The 25,194-nt window shown below is 48.4% G+C and overlaps 3 protein-coding genes across 8 annotated transcripts in view; 1 reads left to right on the top strand and 2 right to left on the bottom strand.

Annotated features, from left to right (window-relative positions):
* The first annotated feature begins 256 nt into the window (after nt 1-256).
* wars1 (tryptophanyl-tRNA synthetase 1) lies at nt 257-9,348 on the top strand. Of its 3 annotated transcripts, XR_014554578.1 has the most exons (12): nt 257-319; nt 869-1,000; nt 1,445-1,664; nt 2,074-2,182; nt 2,879-2,998; nt 3,322-3,504; nt 3,998-4,098; nt 4,443-4,555; nt 4,733-4,906; nt 5,706-5,846; nt 7,074-7,879; nt 9,226-9,348. XR_014554578.1 is itself a non-coding variant. In XM_083683998.1 (11 exons), the coding sequence occupies exons 2-11, from the start codon at nt 887-889 to the stop codon at nt 7,230-7,232; spliced, it is 1,434 nt and encodes a 477-aa protein (XP_083540124.1). In that variant the 5' UTR covers nt 257-319; nt 869-886; the 3' UTR covers nt 7,233-7,897. The 3 variants fall into 3 exon arrangements, 2 of the variants coding, with proteins under 2 accessions (XP_083540124.1, XP_083540125.1); XM_083683998.1 differs by lacking the exon at nt 9,226-9,348 and having other exon boundaries at nt 7,074-7,897; XM_083683999.1 differs by lacking the exon at nt 9,226-9,348 and having other exon boundaries at nt 265-319; nt 816-1,000; nt 7,074-7,897.
* slc25a47b (solute carrier family 25 member 47b) lies at nt 7,907-11,993 on the bottom strand. Of its 2 annotated transcripts, XM_083684000.1 has the most exons (6): nt 11,587-11,993; nt 11,355-11,398; nt 11,117-11,188; nt 10,749-10,931; nt 10,072-10,333; nt 7,907-9,538 (listed from the first exon to the last, which is right to left on the bottom strand). In XM_083684000.1, the coding sequence occupies exons 1-6, from the start codon at nt 11,621-11,623 to the stop codon at nt 9,261-9,263; spliced, it is 876 nt and encodes a 291-aa protein (XP_083540126.1). In that variant the 5' UTR covers nt 11,624-11,993; the 3' UTR covers nt 7,907-9,260. The 2 variants fall into 2 exon arrangements, with proteins under 2 accessions (XP_083540126.1, XP_083540127.1); XM_083684001.1 differs by having other exon boundaries at nt 11,351-11,993.
* A 2,781-nt stretch (nt 11,994-14,774) lies between these two features.
* Nucleotides 14,775-25,194, bottom strand: part of LOC310814366 (uncharacterized protein) — a 28,278-nt gene continuing 17,858 nt past the window's right edge. For 2 of the 3 annotated variants that reach the window (XM_083683747.1, XM_083683746.1), the window contains exons 3-8: nt 20,554-20,694; nt 20,352-20,395; nt 20,020-20,173; nt 19,634-19,747; nt 15,139-19,410; nt 14,775-14,914 (exon numbers count right to left, since the gene is read on the bottom strand). In XM_083683747.1, coding sequence (XP_083539873.1) covers nt 14,847-14,914; nt 15,139-19,410; nt 19,634-19,747; nt 20,020-20,173; nt 20,352-20,395; nt 20,554-20,694 — 4,793 coding nt within the window. In that variant the 3' untranslated portion in view covers nt 14,775-14,846. The remainder of the gene's footprint in view (nt 14,915-15,138; nt 19,411-19,633; nt 19,748-20,019; nt 20,174-20,351; nt 20,396-20,553; nt 20,695-25,194) is intronic. The other variant, XM_083683748.1, reaches the window with a different exon arrangement.

Here is a 25,194-nt window from a genome sequence, read left to right on the forward strand (position 1 = left end):
TTCCACTATTATCGTTCACAGAACACTCAATCAGTCGTCGGAACTAAAGCAACTACCGCTAACTTCCACAAAGAATCATCAAAATCTAACGTTTTGTCCATGCATTTGATTTATATATTTCCATTATGAAGACAGGCTTTCCCCCAACATGTGAACATGTTTTATGTCCAATGAGCACAGATCTTTGAGCAGTAACGGGATCCTAACAGGAACTAGAGAGCAATGACATGTTGTTTCACCGGGGATACATTTACCCCGAACACCTCACCGGTCAAGCTGATGCAAGTTGAATAGTCACCAGTCTGAAGAATTTTAAACGGTGCGTTTGTTATATTCGGCGTTTTTAAACATATTAAATGTATACTTGAATGTATCGCTTTTATTGAATAAATGTTTATCACATGAAAGCCACTGTCACGGCGTGGTGGAATCGCTAGAATAGAGGCATCGCTACAATACACTCACACATATGGTAAATGTGCACACGCCGGTAGGCGTCAGTGGAGATGTGCTGACTGTCGCTAGCCAGCGATCATCTGCTTCAACCAGAGATGGCTGCATGGACCACAAAACAAGACGTTAGATCGCAGCTACAGTTCATTTACTGTACGACTTGAACATTAGATAGTAGCTTCGGCTTGACAGCCCAAGTGTGTTTTGTTGATGTAAATGTCCTCCATGATTTCCAACAATAGCGTTCACCAATACCCGCCTCACATCGCAGCACGTACAGTAGGCCACATTAATACTGTGAATGTCTCGTCCTGAACCTGGACTAGAGGTGAACTGTTTCTGAATGTTTACTTGCTTATTAGGCAGGGCTGGAGGATTGTATCACACCGCCTGTGTCTCTCTCCTCCTGCTCCAGGTCCTGACCAGGGTAAAGATGACAGACTGTCAGGGAGACGGGGCAGCGGGGGCGACTGCCATGGAACTCTATGAAAAACTGACAGCACAGGGAGACACAGTCCGTGCCCTGAAAACAGAGAAGGCTGCCAAAGTAAGGACGCTTTTATAATGATGATATAATGATATATTCATATATAAATCATATAATATCATTTAATCATATATTTTATAATCATAATCATCATATGTCAAGTACATCACATACAGCCATAACTGATAGAGTGAAATGCTTTGGGACCTGTAAAAAATGTATATAGTGAAAACATGATACAGTGAATAACATATAATGCGTGTAAAGTGTAACTAGTTGTCAAAACTCTGCAACATCGTTGTCATGGTATGTTGGCCCTTGACTGTTGGATACTCTACTCCTACTCTACTCTACTCTACTCTACTCTACTCTACTCTACTCTACTCTACTCTACTCTACTCTACTCTACTCCTACTCCTACTCCTACTCTACTCTACTCTACTACTCCTGCTCTGCTCTTGTCAGTGTGACACCAGTGTCTCATAACCGTGTTCTCCACCGCAGGCTGACATCGATGCTGCTGTGCAGATGCTGCTGAAGCTGAAGGTGGACTACAAGCAGGCGACAGGGCAGGACTACCAGGCCGGGTGTCCCCCTGCAGAGAACACTGGGGCTTCACAACCCGACAACGGGCCCGCGGGGGCGGACGACGACGACGACCAGGTGGACCCCTGGAACGTCACCACCACCAGCGCCAAGGGAGTGGATTATGACAAACTCATAGGTCAGAACACGCACACGTGTGCTTGATACTGTTCCTCATTCATTTACATTTACATTTACGGCATTTAGCCTTTATCCAAAGCGACTTACAGCAAGTGAATCATCTATCCATCAGTCATCATAAGACACAGTAATCTATGTTCAGACCAGGGGCCATTGGCAGTCACAATGCTAGAAGGGTGCGGAGGAGGGGAGTGACACGGGAGAATTTGGGGAGATTGAACACCAGACGGGCGGCAGCGTTCTGGATGAGCTGCAGAGGCCTGATGGTGGGGGCGGGGAGACCGGCCATTCCATTCCATGCATTACAATGAGCCGGTCCTCCGATTTCTTCCTCCACCAGCCTCCCCTGGATTTCATTGACAGCTGACAATAATGCTGTAGGTATTATTGTGTGTGTCTTTCCTCAGTGAGGTTCGGCAGCAGCAAGATTGACCAGGAGCTGGTGGACAGAATCCAGAGAGTGTCGGGACAGAAGGCCCACCGGTTCCTGCGCAGAGGCATCTTCTTCTCACACAGGTCCGCTGGTCTTCTCCACAGATAGAATCACTCGATGGTTAACTCCTCTTAGACCTGGGCATGTTGTTGTCAAGTTCCTCATTCCGATGGAGGGAGGGAGTGAGTGAGTGAGTGAGTGAGTGAGTGAGTGAGTGAGTGAGTGAGTGAGAGAGAAAGTGAAAGAGAAAGTGAGAAAGATAGAGTCTCCTAGCCCTGAGGGCATTTGAGGTGACATTTACATTTATGGCATTTAGCAGACGCCTTTATTCAAAGCGACTTACAACAAATACATTTGTCTCAGTAAGTGAATCATCTATCCATCAGTCATCATAAGAAAAAGTAATTATGCTAGGACCAGGGGCTAGTGGCAGTCACAATGATAGAAGAAGGAAGAATTACTTCTTTCTTTTCTTTTCTTTTTTGTAATTTATTTACAGAAGAGAAACTTGTACAGGGGGGTAGTGGGGATGAAGAGGTCTTTAGGAGGGACAGTTAAGTTAGTTGTAGCCTGAAGAGATGGGTCTTCAATCTACGGCAGAAGACAGGTAGTGACTCTGCAGTCATGACAGCAGTGGGAAGCTCGTTCCTCCAGCGGGGCGCCAGGACAGTGAAAAGCCATGACCGAGTAGCGCGGCTGCTGCATCCACGTAGAGACGGCGGTGCCAGGCATGAGGTCATGACGTGACAGTGTGTCTCTGTTGCTGCTCCCTCCTCCAGAGACATGCATCAGGTCCTGGATGCGTACGAGAAGAAGAAGTCGTTCTACCTGTACACGGGACGAGGACCGTCCTCAGAGGCCATGCATGTCGGCCACCTCATCCCCTTCATCTTCACAAAGTGAGCCTCCGCCACACCATGCTGGTTCTACTCTACTCTACTCTACTCTACTCTACTCTACTCTACTCCTACTCTACTCTACTCTACTCTACTCTACTCTACTCTACTCTATAGTGTTTCATAAGTCAAGCTAGTTGAACAGTGGAGGCTGGTGGAGGCAGAAACAGAATGAGGAATGTGTTTGATACCTTCATTCCGTTCCATGCATTACAACGAGACCGTCCTCCGATTTCTACCTCCACCAGCCTCCCCTGATGTTGTATGTAGTAGGGTTTGTGTCCATCCATCCATCCATCCATCCATCTCTCCCCTCCTCTCACCAGGTGGCTTCAGGACACGTTTGACGTCCCTCTGGTGATCCAGCTGACGGACGATGAGAAGTACCTCTGGAAGGACCTGTCTTTGGAGGACTGCCGGCGGTACGCCAGCGAGAACGCCAAGGACATCATCGCATGCGGCTTCGACGTCAACAAGACCTTCATCTTCTCAGACCTGGACTACATGGGGTACGATTCACCCACTGAGCCTCTGGGCTGTCTCACTGCGGTACATCTGTAGGCCTGGGTTAGGTCCATCTTCTCAGACCTGGACTGTATGGGGTTCAGTGGAGGCTGGTGGACGTAGAAATCGGAGGACGGAATGAGGAATGGTATCGAACACACGTGAGCGCGTCCTCCGATTTCTACCTCCACCTGCCTCACCGGGTACACATATGTCATAGAACAAGTCTTTGAAGACCACAGTTAATGTACTTCTACTTGCTCCCAGGCAGTGTCTTTTCAATGATCTTCCACAAGGTGGTGCTGTTGTGCAATAATTCTAGAGTGTAAACACTAAGCGTTCTGTTCTGATTTCCTTGCGCTCAGTGCCTTTTGGACCTCTGACAGTGCAGTACTCTCTCTCCCCCACTCCTTTGTTTCCTCAGAAGTGGGAGTCATTCTGGCATCCAGATGGGCTGACTGTTGTCTGACTGTTGTCTGACTGTTATGTTCTCTACAGGGCGTCCCCCGCCTTCTACAGGAACGTGGTGAAGATACAGAAACACGTCACGTACAACCAGGTCAAAGGCATCTTCGGATTCACTGACAGCGACTGCATCGGTACAGTAACAGTGAGACCGTAGCAACTGAATTATATCTGAAACAATATTACAAACGTGTTTCTGTCTAAACAAAGATGGGTGACTTGTCGGGAAGTTTCTCAACCGTTGAGCAACGCAGCGAATTCCCCCGAATTTCTTATGAATTCTGAAGAGAGTGACCATGGTAGGATACTGTGTGCCTCGGTATGATGGTACATGTTTATTGATAGTCTAATGTTTTTCTTTCTCTCTCCTCCCTCCCTCCCTCCCTCCGTCCCTCTCTCCCTCTCTCCCTCCCTCCCTCCCTCCCTCTCTCGCTCCCTCCTACCCTCCCTCCCTCGCTCCCTCCCTCCCTCCCTCCAGGAAAGATCAGCTTCCCAGCCATCCAGGCGGCTCCATCGTTCAGTAACTCTTTCCCTCAGATCTTCAACGGCAGGAAAGACGTCCAATGTCTCATCCCCTGTGCTATCGACCAGGTCAGGCTTCACAGCACAACCAGGACACACACACACACACACACACACACACACACACCTCCATCTCTCCTCTATCTCCCGCCCCAACATTTTCAAGCATGTTCGATGCAATCCAAGTCTTGACAGACAATAAAGTCTGTAATCCAATTGTATCTAATCTACTCTGTGTCGCCCCAGGACCCCTACTTCAGGATGACCCGTGACGTGGCCCCCAGGATCGGCTACCCCAAGCCAGCGCTGCTCCACTCCTCCTTCTTCCCCGCCCTGCAGGGCGCCCAGACCAAGATGAGCGCCAGCGACCCCAACTCCTCCATCTTCCTCACGGACACGCCCAAGCAGATCAAGAACAAGGTGACGCTCCGGTCCTGAGTGGGTCACGCCGTCAGAACGAGCCTCGGGGGGCGTTGTCAACGACAACACGTGGTTGTTTGTGTCGTGTACGGGACGGGACGTGACGTTTTTTTGGGGGGTTTTTAAATATGTTTTTAGGGGGCGTTCAGTGGTGTAGCACACCATATCATCGCAAGGTTCCTGGTTCGATTCCGGCCATCGACATATCCTGCATGTCATCCCTCCTCTCTCTCTCTCTCTCTCACACCCATCCTTCCTGTCAATCTCTACTGTCTCTATCCCAATAAAGCAGAAATGCCCTAAAAACATATATTTAAAAAAATATATATATATGTTTTTAGGGCATTTCTGCTTTATTGGGATAGAGACAGTAGAGGTTGACAGGAAGGATGGGAGAGAGAGAGGAGGGATGACATGCAAGATAGGTCGAGGGTCGGAATCGAACCAGGAACCTTGCGATTACGTGGTAAGCGCATTAGTGTGCTACGCCACTAAGCGCCCCACGACGTGACGTTTTAAGTAGAATCGCGAAGAATACTTTTTCCACAAGAATCGCTAAGCGCTAGCCAGTATCAAAAACAAAGCAGCTCGAGATGCGATGACGTTCTCGTCGTTTTTGTGGTTGTTGTTATGGTCCTGTGCGGTTCAGTTGGTTTGCTTAGGTTGTTGGTTCGATTCCCGTTGGGACTATATATACGCAAAATCCATGCACTCCCAGTGCTGTAAGTTACTGAGGTAAAAGCGTCTGTTATTAAATGGCGTCTGTTGTATGTGTTGATACGTTGCGATTGTCTCCCAGGTGAACAAGCATGCGTTCTCTGGGGGGAAGGACACCGTGGAGGAACACAGGAAGTACGGAGGGAACACGGACGTAGACGTGTCCTTCATGTACCTCACCTTCTTCCTGGAGGACGACGAGCAGCTGGAGAAAATACGACAGGTGAGGGGTGTGTCTGGGTGGGGGTGTGTATGTGTTCTGTGTCTGTGTGGGTGTGTGTGTGTGTGTGTTCTGTGGGTGTGTGTGTGTTCTGTGTCTGTGTGGGTGTGTGTGTGTGTGTCGGTGTGGGTGTGGGTGTGTGTGTGTTCTGTATGTGTGTGTGCGTGTGCGTGCATGCTCTGTCTGTGTGTGTGTGTGTGTGTGTGTGTGTGTTCTGTGGTCTGTGTGTGTCTGTGTATGTGTGGGTGTGTTCTGTGTGTGGGTGCGTTCTGTGTGTGCGTGCGTGCGCGCCTGTGTGCATGCTCAGTGTAAATTGGTGTCAAGTGTAGTTGGGGTTTGGCTCTGCTTGCCTCCCCCACGCGGAGCACTGTCCTACATTAGCCCTGGAAACAGAAACGGCCAGGCAACTCTGAATCAGGTCAGAACATTACTCACTCTCCTGTGTGGTTATTTATTGTGCTATGGGGTAAACACACCATGCCAGAGACGTTTTAACCAGTATTTGGAGAGAGAGAGAGACCTCTGGAGATATTTCACTAACGTCGTGGGAGGCCTCAAGGTGAAAAAAAGAGACCGGAATTTCTGGGAAGTTGAATGATGCGGTTATGAGGCTGTTCCTGTAGATGAAGTCTGCTGACGGAGTAAGGAGCTGCTGGTCAGGCTGGTTGTCATCACTCTTGAATACATGACAGCATGTGATTGTCTCATATCTCAACTGATGGCTGCTCTCCCCGCTGTCTGTGTGTCACAACAAGATCTTATCAGAATGAGGAATAACATCCCGTCTAGATTTCTTGGAAACGAAAGCTGTGAACACTTTGATGCATTGTGCACTTTATCTCTCCTAACTTTCTGTTCCTCTCTCCCTCCCTTCCTCCACTCCCCCTCCCCCCCCCCTCTCCCTACCCTCTATATCCCCTCCCACTCTCCCTCTCTCCCTACCCTCTATATCCCCTCCCACTCTCCCTCTCTCCCTACCCTCTATATCCCCTCCCACTCTCCCTACCCTCTATATCCCCTCCCTCTCTCCCTACCCTCTATATCCCCTCCCACTCTCCCTACCCTCTATATCCCCTCCCACTCTCCCTCTCTCCCTACCCTCTATATCCCCTCCCACTCTCCCTCTCTCCTTCTCTCCTTGCTTCCCAACCTCCCTCCCCCCCACCCTCCTTCCCTCCCTCCCCCCCACCCTCCTTCCCTCCCTCCCACCCTCCTTCCCTCCCTCCCCAGGACTACGCCAGTGGAGCCCTCCTGACGGGGGAACTGAAGAAGACTCTCATCGAGACTCTTCAGCCGATGATCACGGCCCACGCAGAACGCCGCAAGCGGGTCACGGAGGAAGACATCCAAAAGTTCATGACCCCCAGGACCTTAGACTTCAACTACTAGACAGGGAACACACTCACGCAGCCAGGGTTAATCACGTGCCGAATCTCAACGCAATAGCACCCATGTGAATATTCATGTCGCCCACACCGGGGGAGGCTGGTGGAGGTAGAAATCGGAGGACGGGGCTCATTGTAATGTAGTGGAACGGAAATGAGGAAATGTGTCAAACGCAACGTGCTTGTTTGACACCGTTCCTCATTCCGTCCCAAGCATCACAGTGAGCCCCGTCCTCCGATTTCTACCTCCACCAGCCTTCCCTGCGTGACCCACAGCACGTTGTGTCACGTGACTCCACACAGCCGAGGCCGCGTAACGCCAGTAGAGGCTGCGGCCGCGTTCCAGCCCGTCGTCGTAGCGGTCGGGCCCGGGCCGATCAGCAGATCTCTATATCATATTGATGTGGCTCCTGTGATGCTTCTAAACGCTCCTCCAGGTGTTGTGAGATCTGATAAATCTGCCACGGTCGACCGCAGCGAAGACGGCCCGGAACGCTTCTGTTGTTGTTGTTGTGTGTTGTAATTACACGGTCCCTCACACAGGGGGCAGTGTCTGACGAACGGTCCGCCGTGTTGCTTTCAATCATCTTCATCACCAAGCATGAGCGAAACAGGAGGTCGTGTTGGTTTGTTCTTACACCAACACCGCCGGTGAATAAAAAACATAACATCTGCCTCGTGATTTCACCCTTTTTTTTTATTAATTCAATTCTTAAACCATTTATATTAATAATAGATTATTTGTTTCACTATAAACACTGCAGAAAGGTTTGTGCGTGTTTAAACTCACACACCCTGTTACACTCGCACCAAAACCAGCTTCAGTCCACTCTAGTGGTTCATTACTCTCAAACACACACACACACACACACAATCTTATGACAGAAGGGATTGTCATTCTAACTAAAGTGTCACAATGAGGCCTAAAGAGGAGGATCCTCAGTGTTCTGAGAACAGGGTTTATAAGGCAGTACTAGAACAGGGAATACTGAACCTGTCACCTTGGCCAAGTACATTTCAGGACTGATGTCTCCACTGACTGTAACCAGTAACACGATACATGATAAACATTTGGTGGTTAGTTACATTCTCAATAACCATGACGACCCACGTTAATACAGGACAGACTGTTGGCAGCTGTGTTTGGAGGACACGGCCTTAACAAGCTGCATCAGGAGTGATATGAATTAACAAGAGGGTGATTCCTGTTCAAAGCAGAATCGATCTGTTTGCATTTTACCATCCCTAAATTAGTCTGGGCACGGTGTATTACTGGCCTGATGCTCAAGGACTCTGTAGTCTTCTTTATAAAGCAGAATATCAAATGTAGTCTTCTTTATCAAGCAGAATATCAAATGTAGTCTTCTATATAAACCAGAATATCAAATGTAGTCTTCTTTATCAAGCAGAATATCAAATGTAGTCTTCTATATAAACCAGAATATCAAATGTAGTCTTCTATATAAACCAGAATATCAAGTGGTCTTTGAGGAATGCAACCCTGTCATGTTGCTAAGGGCAGTGAGGGAATGTTACATACATCACAGAATGGAGAGAAACATTTCATCAACAAATAAAAACAAACCGTGTGCAAATGAATGTAGCTAGTTACTGTAATACAGTATGATACTTGAGAGTCAGAGACTTGTATCTGACATGAGGCTGTTTTGGTTTAGTGTTCATTTTTTGATTCACATTTTCCACTTTAAATACTTTGAAGTCATTCAAAACTCGCTGAATAACCTCAGTTTCACTGTTTCAGTGCATTATGGCACTATTATTGAACCGTCAGACAAATAGCAGCAGCAGATTTCAAGAGAAAATTATGATATTGTTATCATGCATCCACACTCAATGCATTATGTTTGTTTCAGTCATGAAAAAAACTGCATCAGAAACATAATTCAAATATAAATCACTTAAAATCTCCCCCCCCTCAAAAAATAAATACTCCAAATTAAAACTTGAAAAATACTAACACCGCTTTTCTTTTCAAGAAACGAAAAGTCCTCTAATCGTCAAGGCCGCCGCGTTAAGGCGAGGTCCTGAAGAGGCGCACCACCACCTCGTACATGCCGAACACAGACATGTTGACAGGGAAGGCACGTATGCAGTTGAGCCCCAGGCCTCTGAAGAGCACCCCCGGCCCCTCGGAGCGGACGCTGTCTGTGATGCAGTGGAGGAAGCCCCGGTACCGACTCTGGCCCATGCCGTCCACCTGGAGGCGGGACTTGATCACGTCCATGGGCGTGCCGATGCACCAGCCACACATCCCAGACACACCTCCGGCCAGCAGGACCACCTTCCACTCTGGGGGGGGAGAGGGGGAGAGGGGGGGGACATGGTCGACACAATCAGCCATTTACAGCATAGAACACCAGGGTGAGTTGATGAGTTGACTTCACTACAAACATGTCCATGTTTAAGAGGATCATCTTGGAGTGATTGTGTGTGTGTGTGTTAGTGTGTGTGTGTGAGGATCTGTCCTGTGTTGTTCCTGATACACGTTGTGGTGTACACAATGTTGTGTCTCCCTGTCACGTTTGAATTCAGCAATAATCGCCTCAAGGATAAATAAAGTGAGTTTAAGGTCACACTCTGGGATATGACGTCACGCCCAGTGAAAACAGCGCAACTTTCATCAAAGATACTGTAGCGACCGAGAGCATCCACTCGTTTCACTGCCCTCCGACATAAGACGGCCAATCACATTCAATCGCAACACGCTCTCTTCTCTAGCCTGTAGCATCTCTGTCTGTCTGTCTGAGTCACCCCGGTCGCTCCGCTATGACATCACACCCCAGACCTCTACCTTTACATCGGGGGTGTTTGTGTGTGTTTACCTGGCCGGGCCTGCCCGGGTGGCGACAGCCTCTCGCAGATGATGTTGTAGATAAGGAAGTAGGTGGCGAAGGAAGGGCCGTCCCTCAGCGCCAGGGCCCCGGCTCCCTTGTACAGCCCCAGCACGCCGTCCTCTTTAACGATGGTCAGCAGACAGTGGACCGGGCCGCGGTACTTGGGCTTCTGAGCGTCCGAGCCCTGGTACGGAACCATCTGGCACTGGAGACGAACCTTCACTATGTCAGCTGGGGCCATCACTGATACCTGCAGAGGAGGGAGGGATTGGGGGACGGGGACGGGGGGGGAGATAAACAGCTTAATCAGGGTGAAGTAGTGAGGCTTTACATTTTTACGATTTATTTATTTTTAATATGTTTTTTCGGCAATTCTGCTTTATTGGGATAGAGACAGTAGAGACTGACAGGAAGGACGGGTGAGAGAGAGAGAGAGGAGGGATGACATGCAAGACGTGTCGAGGGTCGGAATCGAACCAGGAACCTTGCGATGATGATGAGGTGTGCGCATTAGTGTGCTACGCCACAAAGCGCCCCCATTTTTACAATTGATTACGATTTAAGCTTATTAATTGGATCTCAGTTTGTTGAATATCTATTTCTGTATTTATCCAGTTTAGTCTCATTGAGCGTAAGCTGTCGATGTGTGTACTACTGGCACGGACCTGGGCGACGCCTCCGGACAGCCCTGAGAGGAAGATCTCCAGCTTGGCAGACGGGGCGTCGGGACTCCTGGAGCGGAGCTGGCGGAGGAACTGCAGGACGTTCCTGTAGACGCCGAACACCACAGACGAGCTGACGGACACCGTGGTGACGGGCATGGACATGCCCTTGTAGAAGCCATTCACCTGAAGGACCACAGTCTTTAGGAGAGGAGCGTGTGTGTGTGTGTGTGTGTGTGTGTGTGTTTAGATGACTGACTCTCACTGGCCTCTCAACCTGTGTTACTGTGTGTGAGTGTGTGTGTGTGTGTGTGTGTGTGTGTGTGTGTGTGTGTGTGTGTGTGTGTGTGTGTGTGTGTGTAAGCACTCACCCCTTCTGTCTTGCATGTGGTACGGATGCACTCCCAAACTCCTGTGAATTTCCTCTCTGTCTGTATTCTCACCTGCAAATATTAAACACACACGCGCACGCACGCACGCGCGCACACACACACACACACACACACACACACACACACACACACACACACACACAACTTTAGTTTCACGCTTGCACAGTTGTTACATCTTTGTAAGCAATGATGAATTATAACATAGACGCATACACACTTTCACTGTGTCCAAGGGGTACCCAACAGCCACTCCAAACGCCCCTGCAGAAACAACTATCGTTCAATATACAGTATATGACAGCGACATTGCAGGTCCTGGTGCAGGATGAGTGAAACCCATTCAATTGCATTGAGCATGGGTTCATCTAATACGATTCAGACCTGCAGACAACATTAACAGCTGCTTGTACGACTTCACAGCTACAGCAGAGAACAAACCCGTTAGATACCTCCAACGGAACCAGCGACGAAATCAGCCAAATGCATCCTCTCCTCCCCGGGGTCAGCTCACTTCATTCAACCGGCTTCTGGCTAGCGAAGCTAACGTTACCTAACAGCTCGATGTACAATGTTTGACCTCAACGTCATTAGTATGATTAACAATATCGGTGTCGTTGTAGTCGATGGCACTGTGTGTGCGACTAAAAAGAAAATAGGCTGTAGGATCTTGTTAAATGACCATGAACGACCTACCCTACCCTAGCCTAGCTACCTAGCTAGCCACTGCCAAGCGTCAAGCGGTCACTATCTTGTGTGTACATTGATTTATGACTCGTGGTGCAACAGCAGTCGCTGCCAACAGAGATTAGGCTACCGCATAATATCTGACCCAAAGTACTTCACTAACATGATTTCAATACAGATAATAACATATATACGAATATAGATATCTAAATAACTGTGATGTATAATTATTGTGTATCACTGTTGAATAAACATTGATTGCTTAATCGATTGGAGTGTGACCTAAATCACTATCTGTTCACAGTGCACAAAAATCTGGGAGTCAGCAGGTAGGGTCATGTCCCATTATGATGATGGTTCTTGTTGGCCTGTAAGGTCTGATAATACCACTCCTTTTCGCGCACACACACACACACGCACACACACGTTTGATACCATTCTTTATTCTATTCCATGCATTACAATGAGCCTGTCCTCCGATTTCTGCCTCCACCAGACTCAGCAAGTCCTCAAATGCATCAGCAGCAAACTCTTAGCTCTGGTGTGTGCTTGGGGAGTGGCATTAGATACAATCTACCTCACTTCACCTACTTTTGACTCCACCCAACGTAAGGCATGCAGTATGTGTCTTAACCTTGACACGTTTTCCTCACATGTTGACATTCCTTGACGAGGCACGGCAGCAGTAATAACGTTGTCTTCCATGTAGTTTGAGTTCTTTTTAGTTCTTATTGTGAATCAATTCACCTTCCTTCTTAGTTTTTATCATACAGAGATTCATCACCTCCCCTACACTGGCATGAATATCTTACTTATCAAGGGTTCTCTTTGTGCATAGTTTTATCTATTCATGTCTAGACATGCTTCTTTTCAAACCCAGACAACCACTTGAGCTTTGCCCCCCCATGGCCCAGGGAGACCAAAGAAAAATTCCAGTGTACATGTGTGGATCCAGATCCAACTGAGAACTATTGGAAACTACCGGAAAGAAAATGTGTCCAATAAACTGTACTCAGCTCCATATTAATTTAATATTCTGCTTAATATACAACTGTCAGTCAGCACATGTGAAACTCAGACCTTACTGGGTCAGTTATTAAGTGTGAGGAAGAGTGTCGCAGAAACATCTTTGCTTGTGACGTCAGCAGTGCATGATTACATGTGAATTAGGATTTCTCAAGGATTCTCCCTGTGCATACTTTAACCTACGACAAATTCCTGTCGAGCATGTTTTTCAAACTCTTAACAGACACACCCGCTTGATAAGAGTTTTGTTTGCTTATCCCAAGGAATGAGGTATGACACCATTCACAGGTTTCGACGGGTAGTTACTGTACTGCAAATTCACAAATCCAGGGAGACCAGAGCAAAATATACAGATCACTGTACAAATGACTACGTCAAAAATACATTTGTACAGTCATTTCATTATCTGATTTAATTATAATTGTGTTATTCATACAAATACTCTAAGAGTGACACAAAACACAGGTCTTTAGATATCAGCACTGCGTGATGACAGCATCATGGGAACAAGGAAATGCAGAAAAATCTGAAAAAGGTAAACATCTGTGGAACACCAGTCAATGCAGGAAGTCATATGCTTTTCTCAACAGCTCTAAGAAACACAATTATTAAGTGAGAATAATTCATTGTAGCTATTTATTTTAATCCACTGAAATACATGAAACTATACAAAATCATTCATTTGATTTTTTTTTTTTTTTTTTTTTCAATCATGTGAATCAATTTGAATAATATTTTGCACATCCAAAGCAAATATTTCATCCAGTTGGGGAATATGCCCATTTTAGGACAAGTAAGCAACATAAACATTCCATTTAACACAGCTCCCACCTGGCAGAAAGGAAATAAACCTCATTCTCAGGGTTAAGCTAACGAAAGGCAACACAAAAACATATGTGCCCTATAAGCAATAACTGTTCAATCCATTAATTTGGGCATAAGATTCAACGTACGATATGTATTTACACAGTGGGAATCATTCTAATAGCCTACCATTAAACCTAGGCTTAGATTTGACTCTAAATGTGGGGGGAGATGCTGAAATGACGACTCCAACTTTGGAGGGTGGGAGAGTGTTCCTCTTCCAGGAAAATGTGGCCCTCTGTAAGCGCATTTTGCAATGTTCTTGCCAAACACTTATAGCCACATTACCGGGGGAAAAAACTAACTCCACATATGTGGGGGGAAAGACACGCCCATGCCTTTAAATCACAAAACAGAGAAATAAGATAAACAACATGTACAGTAGCTCAGGTTTCCCCTGTTCTCATTGCATCATTCTAGAACAAGTCATCAAGTTCCGATGACATCATTTGATTACTTGGTAATTTAAATTAAAGTTGTCAGGTGAGGAGGTGAGGACAGATGACAGCATCAGAGATTGACACATAGTACAACAACAACAACAAAAAAAAGAAAACGTCAAACTTTAAACATTTCAAATAACTTAGGTAAATGTTTTTTTATGACACGACAAAGAAAGACATATGAAATATGAACTTCTAAAGAAATACAGAAGAATGTAATAGTGCATTCATATGAATATATTGAAAATACAACATTCAGGTAGAATCAAGACAGTTGCCCAAGGTTTCCCATTGTTCCACACAAATTCGGCAGTAATTGTAACATCCCTTAGATGACACTAGAGGGCACCATATACATGTACCTAAACCAGCAAGCACTGTGACTGTCCATCATTGATCAGATTAAAGCTTGAGTAAGAAGTCCCTCTGGCAAAGTAAGAGTATTAGAGAAATTAAAGACCAACACCATTAATATCATATAAACACAATGGACCTTTTTTAACCAACAGCTCTTTTGTACGACTGCATCATGTCCAGTTGCTCTTTCTTCAGTAGGCTCTGCTTTTCTCCAAATACGTCCTCTTTTTCGTCCATCCCACCTTCCTTCCGTCCTGTCAATTTACAGGAGAAGAAAAAAAAGTCTGTCTTTGTTGACAGATACATCCTTGCCCAGTGGTAGTCTTCAGTATCGCTCATGTTGAGGGCACTGGTGGATCCTCAACACTTATTGCAGTCCCGTTTGGTGTTGCCACAGCAGGACCTTTGACAGGAGAGAGAAATCAATCAGGTCAGAGGTCAAAGAATGGTCAAATCACCAGATCATCAGGACAGTCAACAGAGGAGGAGGAAGATGAAGACGATTACAGCTCAAATCAATTTTTTCAAAACCACGCACTTACATTAAAGAGCTACACGTTGTGTAGTTATTCTAGGTGCACTTTAAAGCACTGTACATTATAAAAAGAACAGTGGAGGATCACTTACTCTCAGTGTCATCTGGCTGTGCTTGCTGTCCTGCAGTTTGCACATGCTCAGTCTCCACGCTGCTGTCCGTCTCTTTGACCTTAGGCTTAGGTTTCCTGGCCACAGGTGGCGGAACCTTGCCCGCCTTCTTCTGTGTATCTGTGGTCATCTTGGCTGGGTTGGACACCGATGAAAGCTCAGCAACCAACTTTTTCTGGGAATTTGCCTGGGCCTCCGGCGATGAGGGAGTCTCCATGACAACCTTCTTTGTGCTCTTGGAGAAGATGAAGCTGGCGGTGGCGGTGGGAGACTTGTGAAGGTCTCCGCCTGCTGGTGGTGTTGGTGGGTGCAGGCTGAGACGAGAAGGAGGTCCCGAGGTCCTGGCTGCTGTCCTCAAGCGGATGGCCTCCTGTAGTCTCATGGAGGGGGAGGTGACAGTGGCTGGAGGGGACTTCCTCGTAGGAGAGGTAGCAGTGATTGAGGATGGAGGTATGTGAAGTCCACTGGGCTGGGACTTGTCTACGGGGGGTGGTGAGACGGTGGTAGCAGTAGGGGATGTAACATTGGGAAGGGGGGATGTTATAATCAGAGACCTCCGGATGGGCTTCTGGGGGGCTTCCTGGCTTGGTTCGTTGCTGGGTTGTTTGACCCTCAGAGGGACCTCTGCCTGGTCCTGGGCCTGGTCAGGACTGCCATTGACAGACCTCAGTTTGACTGTCTGCAGAAGGGAGGAGGTGACCACAGGACTGGACGCCTCCTCTGGGGCAGTGGCAGAGTTTATGCTGTGGGGATGCTGCTCTTGTTTCTGGCTCTCTGTGGTCACTGGGTTAGGCTCCTGGCTGAGGTTGGCAGGTACCTGCACAGGTAACGGGGTTGGTGGGGGAATGTTCACAGGGGTGACTGGGGCTGGGGCTGGGGCTGGGGCTGGGACCGGGGCTGGATCTGGGGCTGGGGCTGGGGCTGAGGCTAGGGCTGGGGCTGGGGCTGGGGCCAGGGCTGGAGCTGGGGCTGGGGCTGGGGCTGGGGCTGGGGCCGGAGCTGGGGCCGGAGCTGGGGCTGGGGCTGGGGCTGAGGCTGGAGCTGGGGCCGGAGCTGGGGCCGGAGCTGGGGCTGGGGCCGGAGCTGGGGCCGGAGCTGGGGCTGGAGCCGGGGCCGGGGCTGGTGTTGTAGTCTCTAGGAGTGGAGCTGGAAGTGCGGGTGGGGAAGGAATTTCTTCAGGTGGATGGGGGACCTCTGGAGGTGGTGGATGGGGGATCTCGGCAGGTGGTGGAGGGGGGACTTCAGCAGGTGGTGGAGGGGGGATATTTTGGGGTGGAGTTGGTATGCCCTGTGGCGCAGGTTCCTTTTGAGATGGAGGTGGGGTTTCCTGTGTGGGTGGGGAAGGAATTTCTGGGGGAGATGGAGGGGGGACCTCTTGAGTTGGAGGAGGGGGGGCTACTTGGGGAGGTGGAGGGGAAATAACCTGAGGTGGAGGGGGGATTCCCTGTGGTACAGGTTCCTTTTGAGATGGAGGTGGGGTTTCCTGTGTGGATGTGGAAGGAATTTCTGGGGGAGATGGAGGGGGGACCTCCTGAGCAGGAGGAGGGGGGGCTACTTGGGGAGGTGGTGGGGGCTTAACCTGGGGTGGAGGGGGGATTCCCTGTGGTACAGGTTCCTTTTGAGATGGAGGTGGGGTTTCCTGTGTGGATGTGGAAGGAATTTCTGGGGGAGATGGAGGGGGGACCTCCTGAACAGGAGGAGGGGGGGCTACTTGGGGAGGTGGTGGGGGCTTAACCTGGGGTGGAGGGGGGATTCCCTGTGGTAGAGCTGAAACTTGCTGTGGTGCAGATGGGGCAGGTTGTGGATCCTCTGTTGGTTTAACAACAGGGACTGAATGAGCAGGCTCCGTGACAGTCGGTTGTGAGAGAGTCATAGGGGGGGAGGTCTGCTCTGTTTCAACTGGTGATGCTTTAACATGGGCCACAGGTCCTGAACCACTTGGAGAAAATGGCGGCGGAGGAAGGGGGAAGTCAAGCTGGTCGTGCTCACTCATGGTGGTCTCGGTGAGCTGTTCCCAGGGCGGAGGAGGAAGGGGCCAGGATGACTCTCCTGTGGGGGAGACTATGGGGGGCTTTGGGGCTGCGGCTGGGTCAGACGGGGTCTTTTCGGCAGTCGGCAGGGGAGGATTGTGTGCGGGGGAAAGGGAGGGAGATGGAGAGGTGTATGCAGTGGTCACCACAGACAACATTTTTTGTTGTGAATCAGTCTTTCCCTCTGTAGCAGGGCTTTGAGTCTGTATTTCTGTCTTTGCCTCTCCTTGCTGTGCTGCTGATCGCCTCTCTTCAGTAGCCACTGACATCCCATTCACTAGCTGTCTTTCCTGGACTTTCCTCAATTCATCAAACAACTTCCTTCCTTTGACCTTCTCTGGCTCATCCTTCTGTTCGACTTTGCTATTTTGCTCCATCTGCGCTAGTCTTTTATCGTCCTCTTTTTGAACCACTGGACTCAACCTATCTGTTTCCTTATCTTTTCGACTTCCTTGACCCTTTCCTGACTCAAACATCGGTGCTGTTGCTGTCGGCTCAGAGACCCTCTCGAGAACACCTCCTGCCTCCTGCACTGGTACCTGCTCCTCATCTCTCCTCTCTAGACTCTTCGCAGATACTGATGGAGACTGTTTTTGGTATCGTCGATCCTTTGGATTCTTACGCACCACTGCATACGTGTCATTGGGGGCCGGGGGGCCCAACAGCAGCTCAAATGTGCGCTTGTTGTGGGCCCACACCTCTGGGGGAGGGGGTGGGGGGGCAGAGACCTTGGGTGGGGGAGGGATGTCAAACAGCTCTCTGAGTGCCATGACTGAGGGGGTGGGGGTAACAGTGTCGACTCGAGGGTTTGTGCTCTCAGAGACCTCAGGTTGTATGACAGGGGTTGGGGCTGAGGCTACAGGGGAGGGTCCGGGGAAAATGCTCTGTAGTTTGGCCAGGATACCTCTCTTGTTCCTGGGGGAGGATTTATGGGTTTGTTTGGAGGGGAGGATTGGGGTGGCGTTCTGGCTGGAGTAGCCACTGGAGGGGGAGAGGGTCCTCTTCAGACCGTTCTCCTGTGGGGTCGGCTCCTGCCTTTGGGGGTTGGATTCTGCAGATCCAGGCTCCTGTGATTGGGCTTTGAGGGGGCTGGCCGACACAGAGCCTGAGGAGTCATCCAGAGAACTGGTGTCTGCAGTGTAGCCAGGGCTGTCTATGTTACCGGTGGACATAGGAGAAGACTCATTCTCCGCAGCACTGACAGCCTTGCTTTCCCCACCCTGAGCCGGGCCGCTTTGGGGAGGAGACTCTCCTAACCCCAGCCTGACCTCTGCCAGGTCCCGCGAACGGCGCTTCAGCTTTTCTTTGTGGAGGGAGTAGGAGCGGCTGGGCGGGGCCGGCGGCCTCTTGGTCTTCACCACAGACAGGCTCCTGATGAAGTCCCCCTCCTGTTTGGCTTCATCCTCTCTGGCCCTGGCCTTGCCATTGGTGGTGGCGGCGGTCCTGGAGTTCCTTGATGCCACGCTGACAGAAGAATGGACACCGGCTTGGTTTGGGGCGGCCTTCTCAGACGACGCTTTCCCGTCCCTGTCGTCCCCCGCGTCCCCCACCTGGGACCCCCCTTGGCGGGGCGTGCTGCTGCTGGAGATGGTGGAGGAGTTAGACACCAGGGTCTCAGAGGAATCCGAGCGGCTCCATCCGGAGCTGTCCGAGAGGTAGGTAGGTAGGTAGCGGGAGGCGGAGGAGATGGTGGACCTGGTGGAGGACCTGGCGGAGGCCCTGGAGGAGGCGCGGGAGGAGGCGCGGGAGGAGGCAGGGCTGGCCAGCAGCAGGCTGCTCTTGCTGACCGTGCGGACGCTGCTCCTGCTGCGGCTGCGGCTGATCTCCACCACATCAACGGAGGGCGGCAGCACAGCGTTGGGGATAATCTTGGACAGGTAGGTGGCCTGGGGGGACATGGACATGACGGGACTGGGGGGCTGCAGGTGGCTGCCTGTGGTCAACCAGGGGACAGCCAGGGAGTTGGGCCTCTTGAAGGAGAGCTGTGGCCCCATGCACTGGAGGAGGGCCATGTCATCCGTGTGTCCGGCCCTGGAAGGGAACTTCTGGACCTGGTCTTCACTGACAGACTGCAGGGCTTCCAAGTCCTGGAGGTGGATTCTGGCTCCCTCATGGGCTCCAGGCGATTGAGGCCCATCGATGGTGGGGATGTCCATGCTCTCTCCGTTACGAAGCTGGTCGCTGTATTCGGCCTGATGTGCCGCCCACGCTGCTCTGTCCAGCCCTAATGAGGAACAGGAAGACTAATCACGATACATTCATATGCTGTGAAACTTGCGTCACAGCTGAAAGTCGGTGTGGTGTCATCCGTTGAGGACAAGTGTATTGCACCTTTTGAACAAAAGCAACTGTGTATATAAAGTACTTGTATTCGGTCTGAAATGACTCATTTTGCGTCACTGAGACCACAACTCATTACAGTTCACTACAAAGAATGAGTGTCGTACCTAGTTCCCTCTGGATGTGCTGCGGAATTCCCATCACAGTCGTTCTCCTGTGTCTTCTCCTGGCCTTTGCCTTCTCCGGCTTGTTTCCTGAGTTCAGGGGCCTGAATGTCGACGCTGTGGAAGGTAACACAAAGCAGGAGAGAAACGCTTTGTCAGATATACTACAACTGTTTACAGACAGTGATCGTCACCAAAAACGGCAACTTTTGACAAAATGAGGACTCAAAAGCTCAGTCTAGTTAGCTGTGTAACTCATTATTGTGTTTTTTTTTCTAAGATTTGACAAAGGCTTTGACAACAATTTGAAATTGAATGACCACTAGTAGGACTACTGTCGGTGTCAGAGTGGAGCCCCTCCCTTCGCGGTTGTAGTCCTATGACGTTACCTTGGCGGGTCAGCCCAGAGCGGCTTGAGAGCGTGGACACAGAGGAGCGCGTGGAGACAGTAGAAGCAGTGTCAGGGAAGGTGCTGTCTGACTCCAGAGAGCCTCTCCTCTCGCTGAAACTGCCGTCCTCGTCGGTCTGCTGGGTCACCGTCGACTGTAGGAAACATAAGAGTTTAAATCAGCACACCACTGTAGACTCGTTCAAAGCATATTCATCAGGATATACTGTCGTTTTTGTTTTAGGTCATTTGCGATGCGTAGGTTTAGAATAATGTGGGTGAAATTATTTCATGTAACGTTGTTAAGAGTGGATGATCGTAAGAGGTACTCACTGCGACGCTTTGGTCATCCTGGTAGTCTTCACCAGTATTCGTTTCTGTAATAAAAGTCAAAACAATTGAAATACGTACTACACACACACACACACACACACACACACATCCACATCCTAACTCTATGGGAAATCTAAACCAGAAGTGTATGTGGAGTGAGTGTGTTTACAGCAGGTACTGGGAGCCAGTGATTGGGTTGTACCTTCTTGCCGCTGCAGCTTCAGGCCCTCCTGGGCCTCAGTGTGGAGGTCCTCTAGGTATTTAGGCCGGCTGCCCTCGATGAACACGTTCTCCTGGACATGTGGACGGGCCAGAGTCACCTCATTCTCTGACTTTGGGACTGCTGGGGGGGGGGGGGGGGGGAGAGATTATGAGATTAACTCCCTCACTCAGAAGACATGTCATGGCATAACAGTGGATGCATACGTACTGTAGAGCCATAAGCTGCCATATACTTTTTTTAATATGACAGCATGCGTGTTAATACACGCACATACATGCGATTAACAGCACTGAGTTACAGGAAAATAATTGGATGTTACAGCAACATAGTTGGAAGTGCTATAAATCTCCATGGACAAGGCACTCACATGTGGGATTAAATTCAGAAGACTAGTATTTTCACATGGGATTATCATTTAAAAATCAACAACAACAACAAGGACACATACGTTATTGTTTACTGAGCCTTTGTTAGTGTCAAGAGTAATATAATAGGCAGAAATACAATAATAATAATGAGTGCCTTGCATAAGTAATGGGACAGTGAAGTATTTTCTTCTTCATTTGGCTCTACACGTTTGTTTTTTAAATCATTCAGAAATTACAACACTTTTTATGGATATTCCCCCTATTTCAGGGTTAGGGTTATCCAGTGCCCTACTTATTCAAGGCACTGTACATCACCTGTGCATGTAAGTGTGACACAACAGATCTGTAATACGTCAGCATTCCCCCTGGAGCAACATTGCCACAAAATCTGGTTGTAAGCAAATTAATAATAAGGGTGTGACATCGTGTTCCTATGACAATACAAATCACTGCTCTAATTGTTTTATAGATGAGACATAAAATCCCTCCCCCACACCATAAAAAACCAGGCAACAACCCAACAACGCAATCAGTGCACACACACACACACACACACACACACACACACACACACACACACACACGTATTGTGGTCAACAGTAGCTGTGTGGTAAGCTGTAATTTTCACCTCACCAAAGCTTCTTTATCTTTAGACCTGTAAGTGCTCTGTGGGGTTATAGGCTTGAATTAGCCCCGTCAACCCTGCTATAGATAGCATCCTCTCTGCGCTAATGTTATTAAGTGCAGTCTTTCACCCTGAAAATACACACTCTTTAACCTCATTTAGCACATATCCTGCTAATAATAGCATTCACAAAAACGGTCAAGAAAGTCATTCGATTGTTTTTCACAATGCCAGTCTCAACTAAACAATCATACATTAATAAGGTAAAGTGTTTTTTATAAAAGTGTCTGAGAATGTCCAGTACTTCTCACATTTACTCACCTTTCCTCCTGAAGATCAGTGGAAGACAGTAACTATTGTTACTCAGAAGCAACATGACTATTGTGATTCCATCTTAATACAACAACAAAACAATATTTTTTTTTTTTTAAATGACAAAAGCTGATACGATTATCCTCCAAAAACCAGACAAGAATTCAAAACTCTCATGGGGAATTTCAGAGCAAAAAAAACCCCCAAAATCCAGAGTAAGATCACTATCCAAGGAGACAATAAAAGACTTCAGTGGATCAGGAGGAGAGATGAGATCTCCCCTGTTGTTGCTTTTTGATGTTGTTGTCCCCCAGTTTAGTTCCCTGCAGAGTGGTCCAACCGCTAGACAATGAGAGCTCAGACACTAATCCTAGCATCCTAATTCCGCCCATCCCATCCCTCTGACACACCCCCCCCCTCTGCCCGGTCCCTTGTTTGTGGGTCTGCTAATGACCCTTGATTGGACAATGGGGGTTATGACACAGACCATGATGAGATCAAAGTCACACAAAGGAAAGGGAGAACGCAGAGTATTATCAGGGATATCAAGGAGGTTTAAATGATTACGCCTCTCATCTCCTTGAGCCCCCAAAGAACTGCTCTGATTATATACAGTACCAGTCAAACGTTTGGACACACCTTCTCATTCAATGGTTTTTCTTTATTTTTTATTATTTTCTACATTGTAGATTGATATTGAAGACATCGAAACTATGAAGGAACACATATGGAATTATGTAGTAAACAAAAAAGTGTTAAACAAACCAGAATATGTTTTATATTTTAGATTCTTCAAAGCAGCCACCTTTTGCTTTGATGACAGCTTTTCACACTCTTGGCAAGTTTGTGTCCAAACTTTTGACTGGTACCGTATAGCGGCTGTGCCACCTCTGACAACTATACCTGTCTTTCTGTCAAAGCCCATCAGGATATGTAGGAACTCTTGAGGAAGTCTGGTTCTATCGAAACACAAGTCATTTCCCCACCAGGGGGAGTGAAAGAGCCAGACAGAGGTCCAAGAATGGAAACAAGATTGATCCTGTTTGGAGAAAATGTTCTCCAGAGTACATACTCTTACACAATTGAATAATGCTTGCTGGCTATCGTTTCTCTCCGCATTTCAACTGTCAGTGCAGCAATAACAGACTGAGCACAGACATCTGTCTAAAATCGTGCCCTCTGTGATTACCCTGAGAGAAGAGCTTGAGAGCAGAGCCTGTCTATTTCTCAGGCATGCCAAGGCGTGTTACAATGCCTTATTTAATTACGTTTCATCCATTTAAAGCGAATCTACCATCGGGACTGATCGTTCACCTGTGGGGCATTTCTGAACACCCCAGACGTCACCAGATTTGTACTCGTTCCTGAGGCAATGGGGTTTCTTCACTTCCTGGTGCAGTGAGCAAACATGACAAGGAATGTGTAACATCTGAGCAAATGGAAAAGGTTCCCATAGTCATCCCCGTACTGCATGACTCAGCTGCCTCAGCCCTGCTGCCCGTCACCATGGCCAGGACCAGGACCAGGGGAACGGTCTCGCAGGCACAATGATAAGTGGTGGGTGTCACCGACAGCTCTGTGGTTTTGTACCTGGTCATGGATCCAGCATGTTTTGCATAGGTTGCATAATTTTGTGATGGCGTTTTCGCAGCATGTCATTCAGGCATAGAGAAAGGTGAGCCAGTTATAGGCGGGTTAGGGTTAGGGTTAAGGTTAGGGTTAAGGTTAGGGTTAGAGCCAGTTATAGACGGGTTAGGGTTAAGGTTAGAGTTAGAGCCAGTTATAGACGGGTTAGGGTTAAGGTTAGGGTTAGAGCCAGTTATAGACGGGTTAGGGTTAAGGTTAGGGTTAGGGTTAGAGCCAGTTATAGACGGGTTAGGGTTAAGGTTAGGGTTAGGGTTAAGGTTAAGGTTAGGGTTAGGGTTAGAGCCAGTTATAGACGGGTTAAGGTTAGGGTTAAGGTTAGGGTTAAGGTTAGGGTTAAGGTTAGGGTTAGAGCCAGTTATAGGCGGGTTAGGGTTAGGGTTAAGGTTAAGGTTAGGGTTAAGGTTAGTGTTAAGGTTAAGGTTAGGGTTAGAGCCAGTTATAGGCGGGGACCAAGCAGAGATGGAAAAAGGAAATGTGGAAGCGGCGACACGTAACATGATTCAAAGATAAACACAGAGACTCATATCACAATGTAAACAACAGTGGACATGCACTGTGTGTGTGTGTGTGTGTGTGTGCGTGTGTGTGTGTGTGTGTGTCGGGGGGGTTGAGGGGTTGATGATAAAGACCTCACGTTATCCCTGCTTGTGTGAGCCCATTGTAATTATGTTCATATTAATCACTGCAACATTAAAGACACCATCTGTCAGTGGTGGGTCTAGTAGGAAGTTTGTGGTATTAAAGGAAGGGTGGTGATGCTGTGATCCCCAAACAGATGTTTACGCCAGTGTCTGATCTGATGTACATGAGACCGACCAGCTTAGCGCCCTGCTGTAAGACATCTGATACCACTGATGGAAAGCAAAATAACATGTCCGATTTAAAGGGGTAACAAAAAAAATAACAAATAAAAATGAAAGCTCATTTAGCTAGATGTAAATAACTATGGAGTTGTAACATAAAAGGGATCATCTTTCGGTACTGATCCTTCACCTGTGGGGCATTACTAACCCTAGAACACACTAACCCTAAAACACACTAACCCTAACCCTAGAACACACTAACCCTAACCCTAGAACACACTAACCCTAAAACACACTAACCCTAACCCTAGAACACACTAACCCTAACCCTAACCCTAGAACACACTAACCCTAACCCTAGAACACACTAACCCTAACCCTAGAACACACTAACCCTAACCCTAACCCTAGAACACACTAACCCTAACCCTAGAACACACTAACCCTAACCCTAGAACACACTAACCCTAACCCTAGAACACACTAACCCTAACCCTAGCCATGTCCCAGTGCCTTGCTGTACAGCAGATAGACATGGCAGACTTATGGTATACATTACTGCATGCAATTATTAAGGAATTCAGTCCATGAAATGATGATGTATCCAGTAACAGAGCCAACCTAAATCAGTCAGATGGCAGACAGAGAGGAATCAGCCTGTTCCCCAGGATCTAACGCAGCCTGCACCGTAACGTTGATACACTTTGACACAGGTGGAGACCATGCGCACACAGACACACACACCCACACAGAGAGGTCCCCCCCCCTCCCACACACACCCACCCACCCACCTCCACACACCCACACCCACACCCACACACCCTGTCCTGACATGCCCCTCTCTCTTGTTTTGAGGGCCAAGTAC

This window comes from Argentina silus (assembly GCF_951799395.1).
Source record: "Argentina silus genome assembly, chromosome: 13".
Classification (NCBI taxonomy): Eukaryota; Metazoa; Chordata; class Actinopteri; order Argentiniformes; family Argentinidae; genus Argentina; species Argentina silus.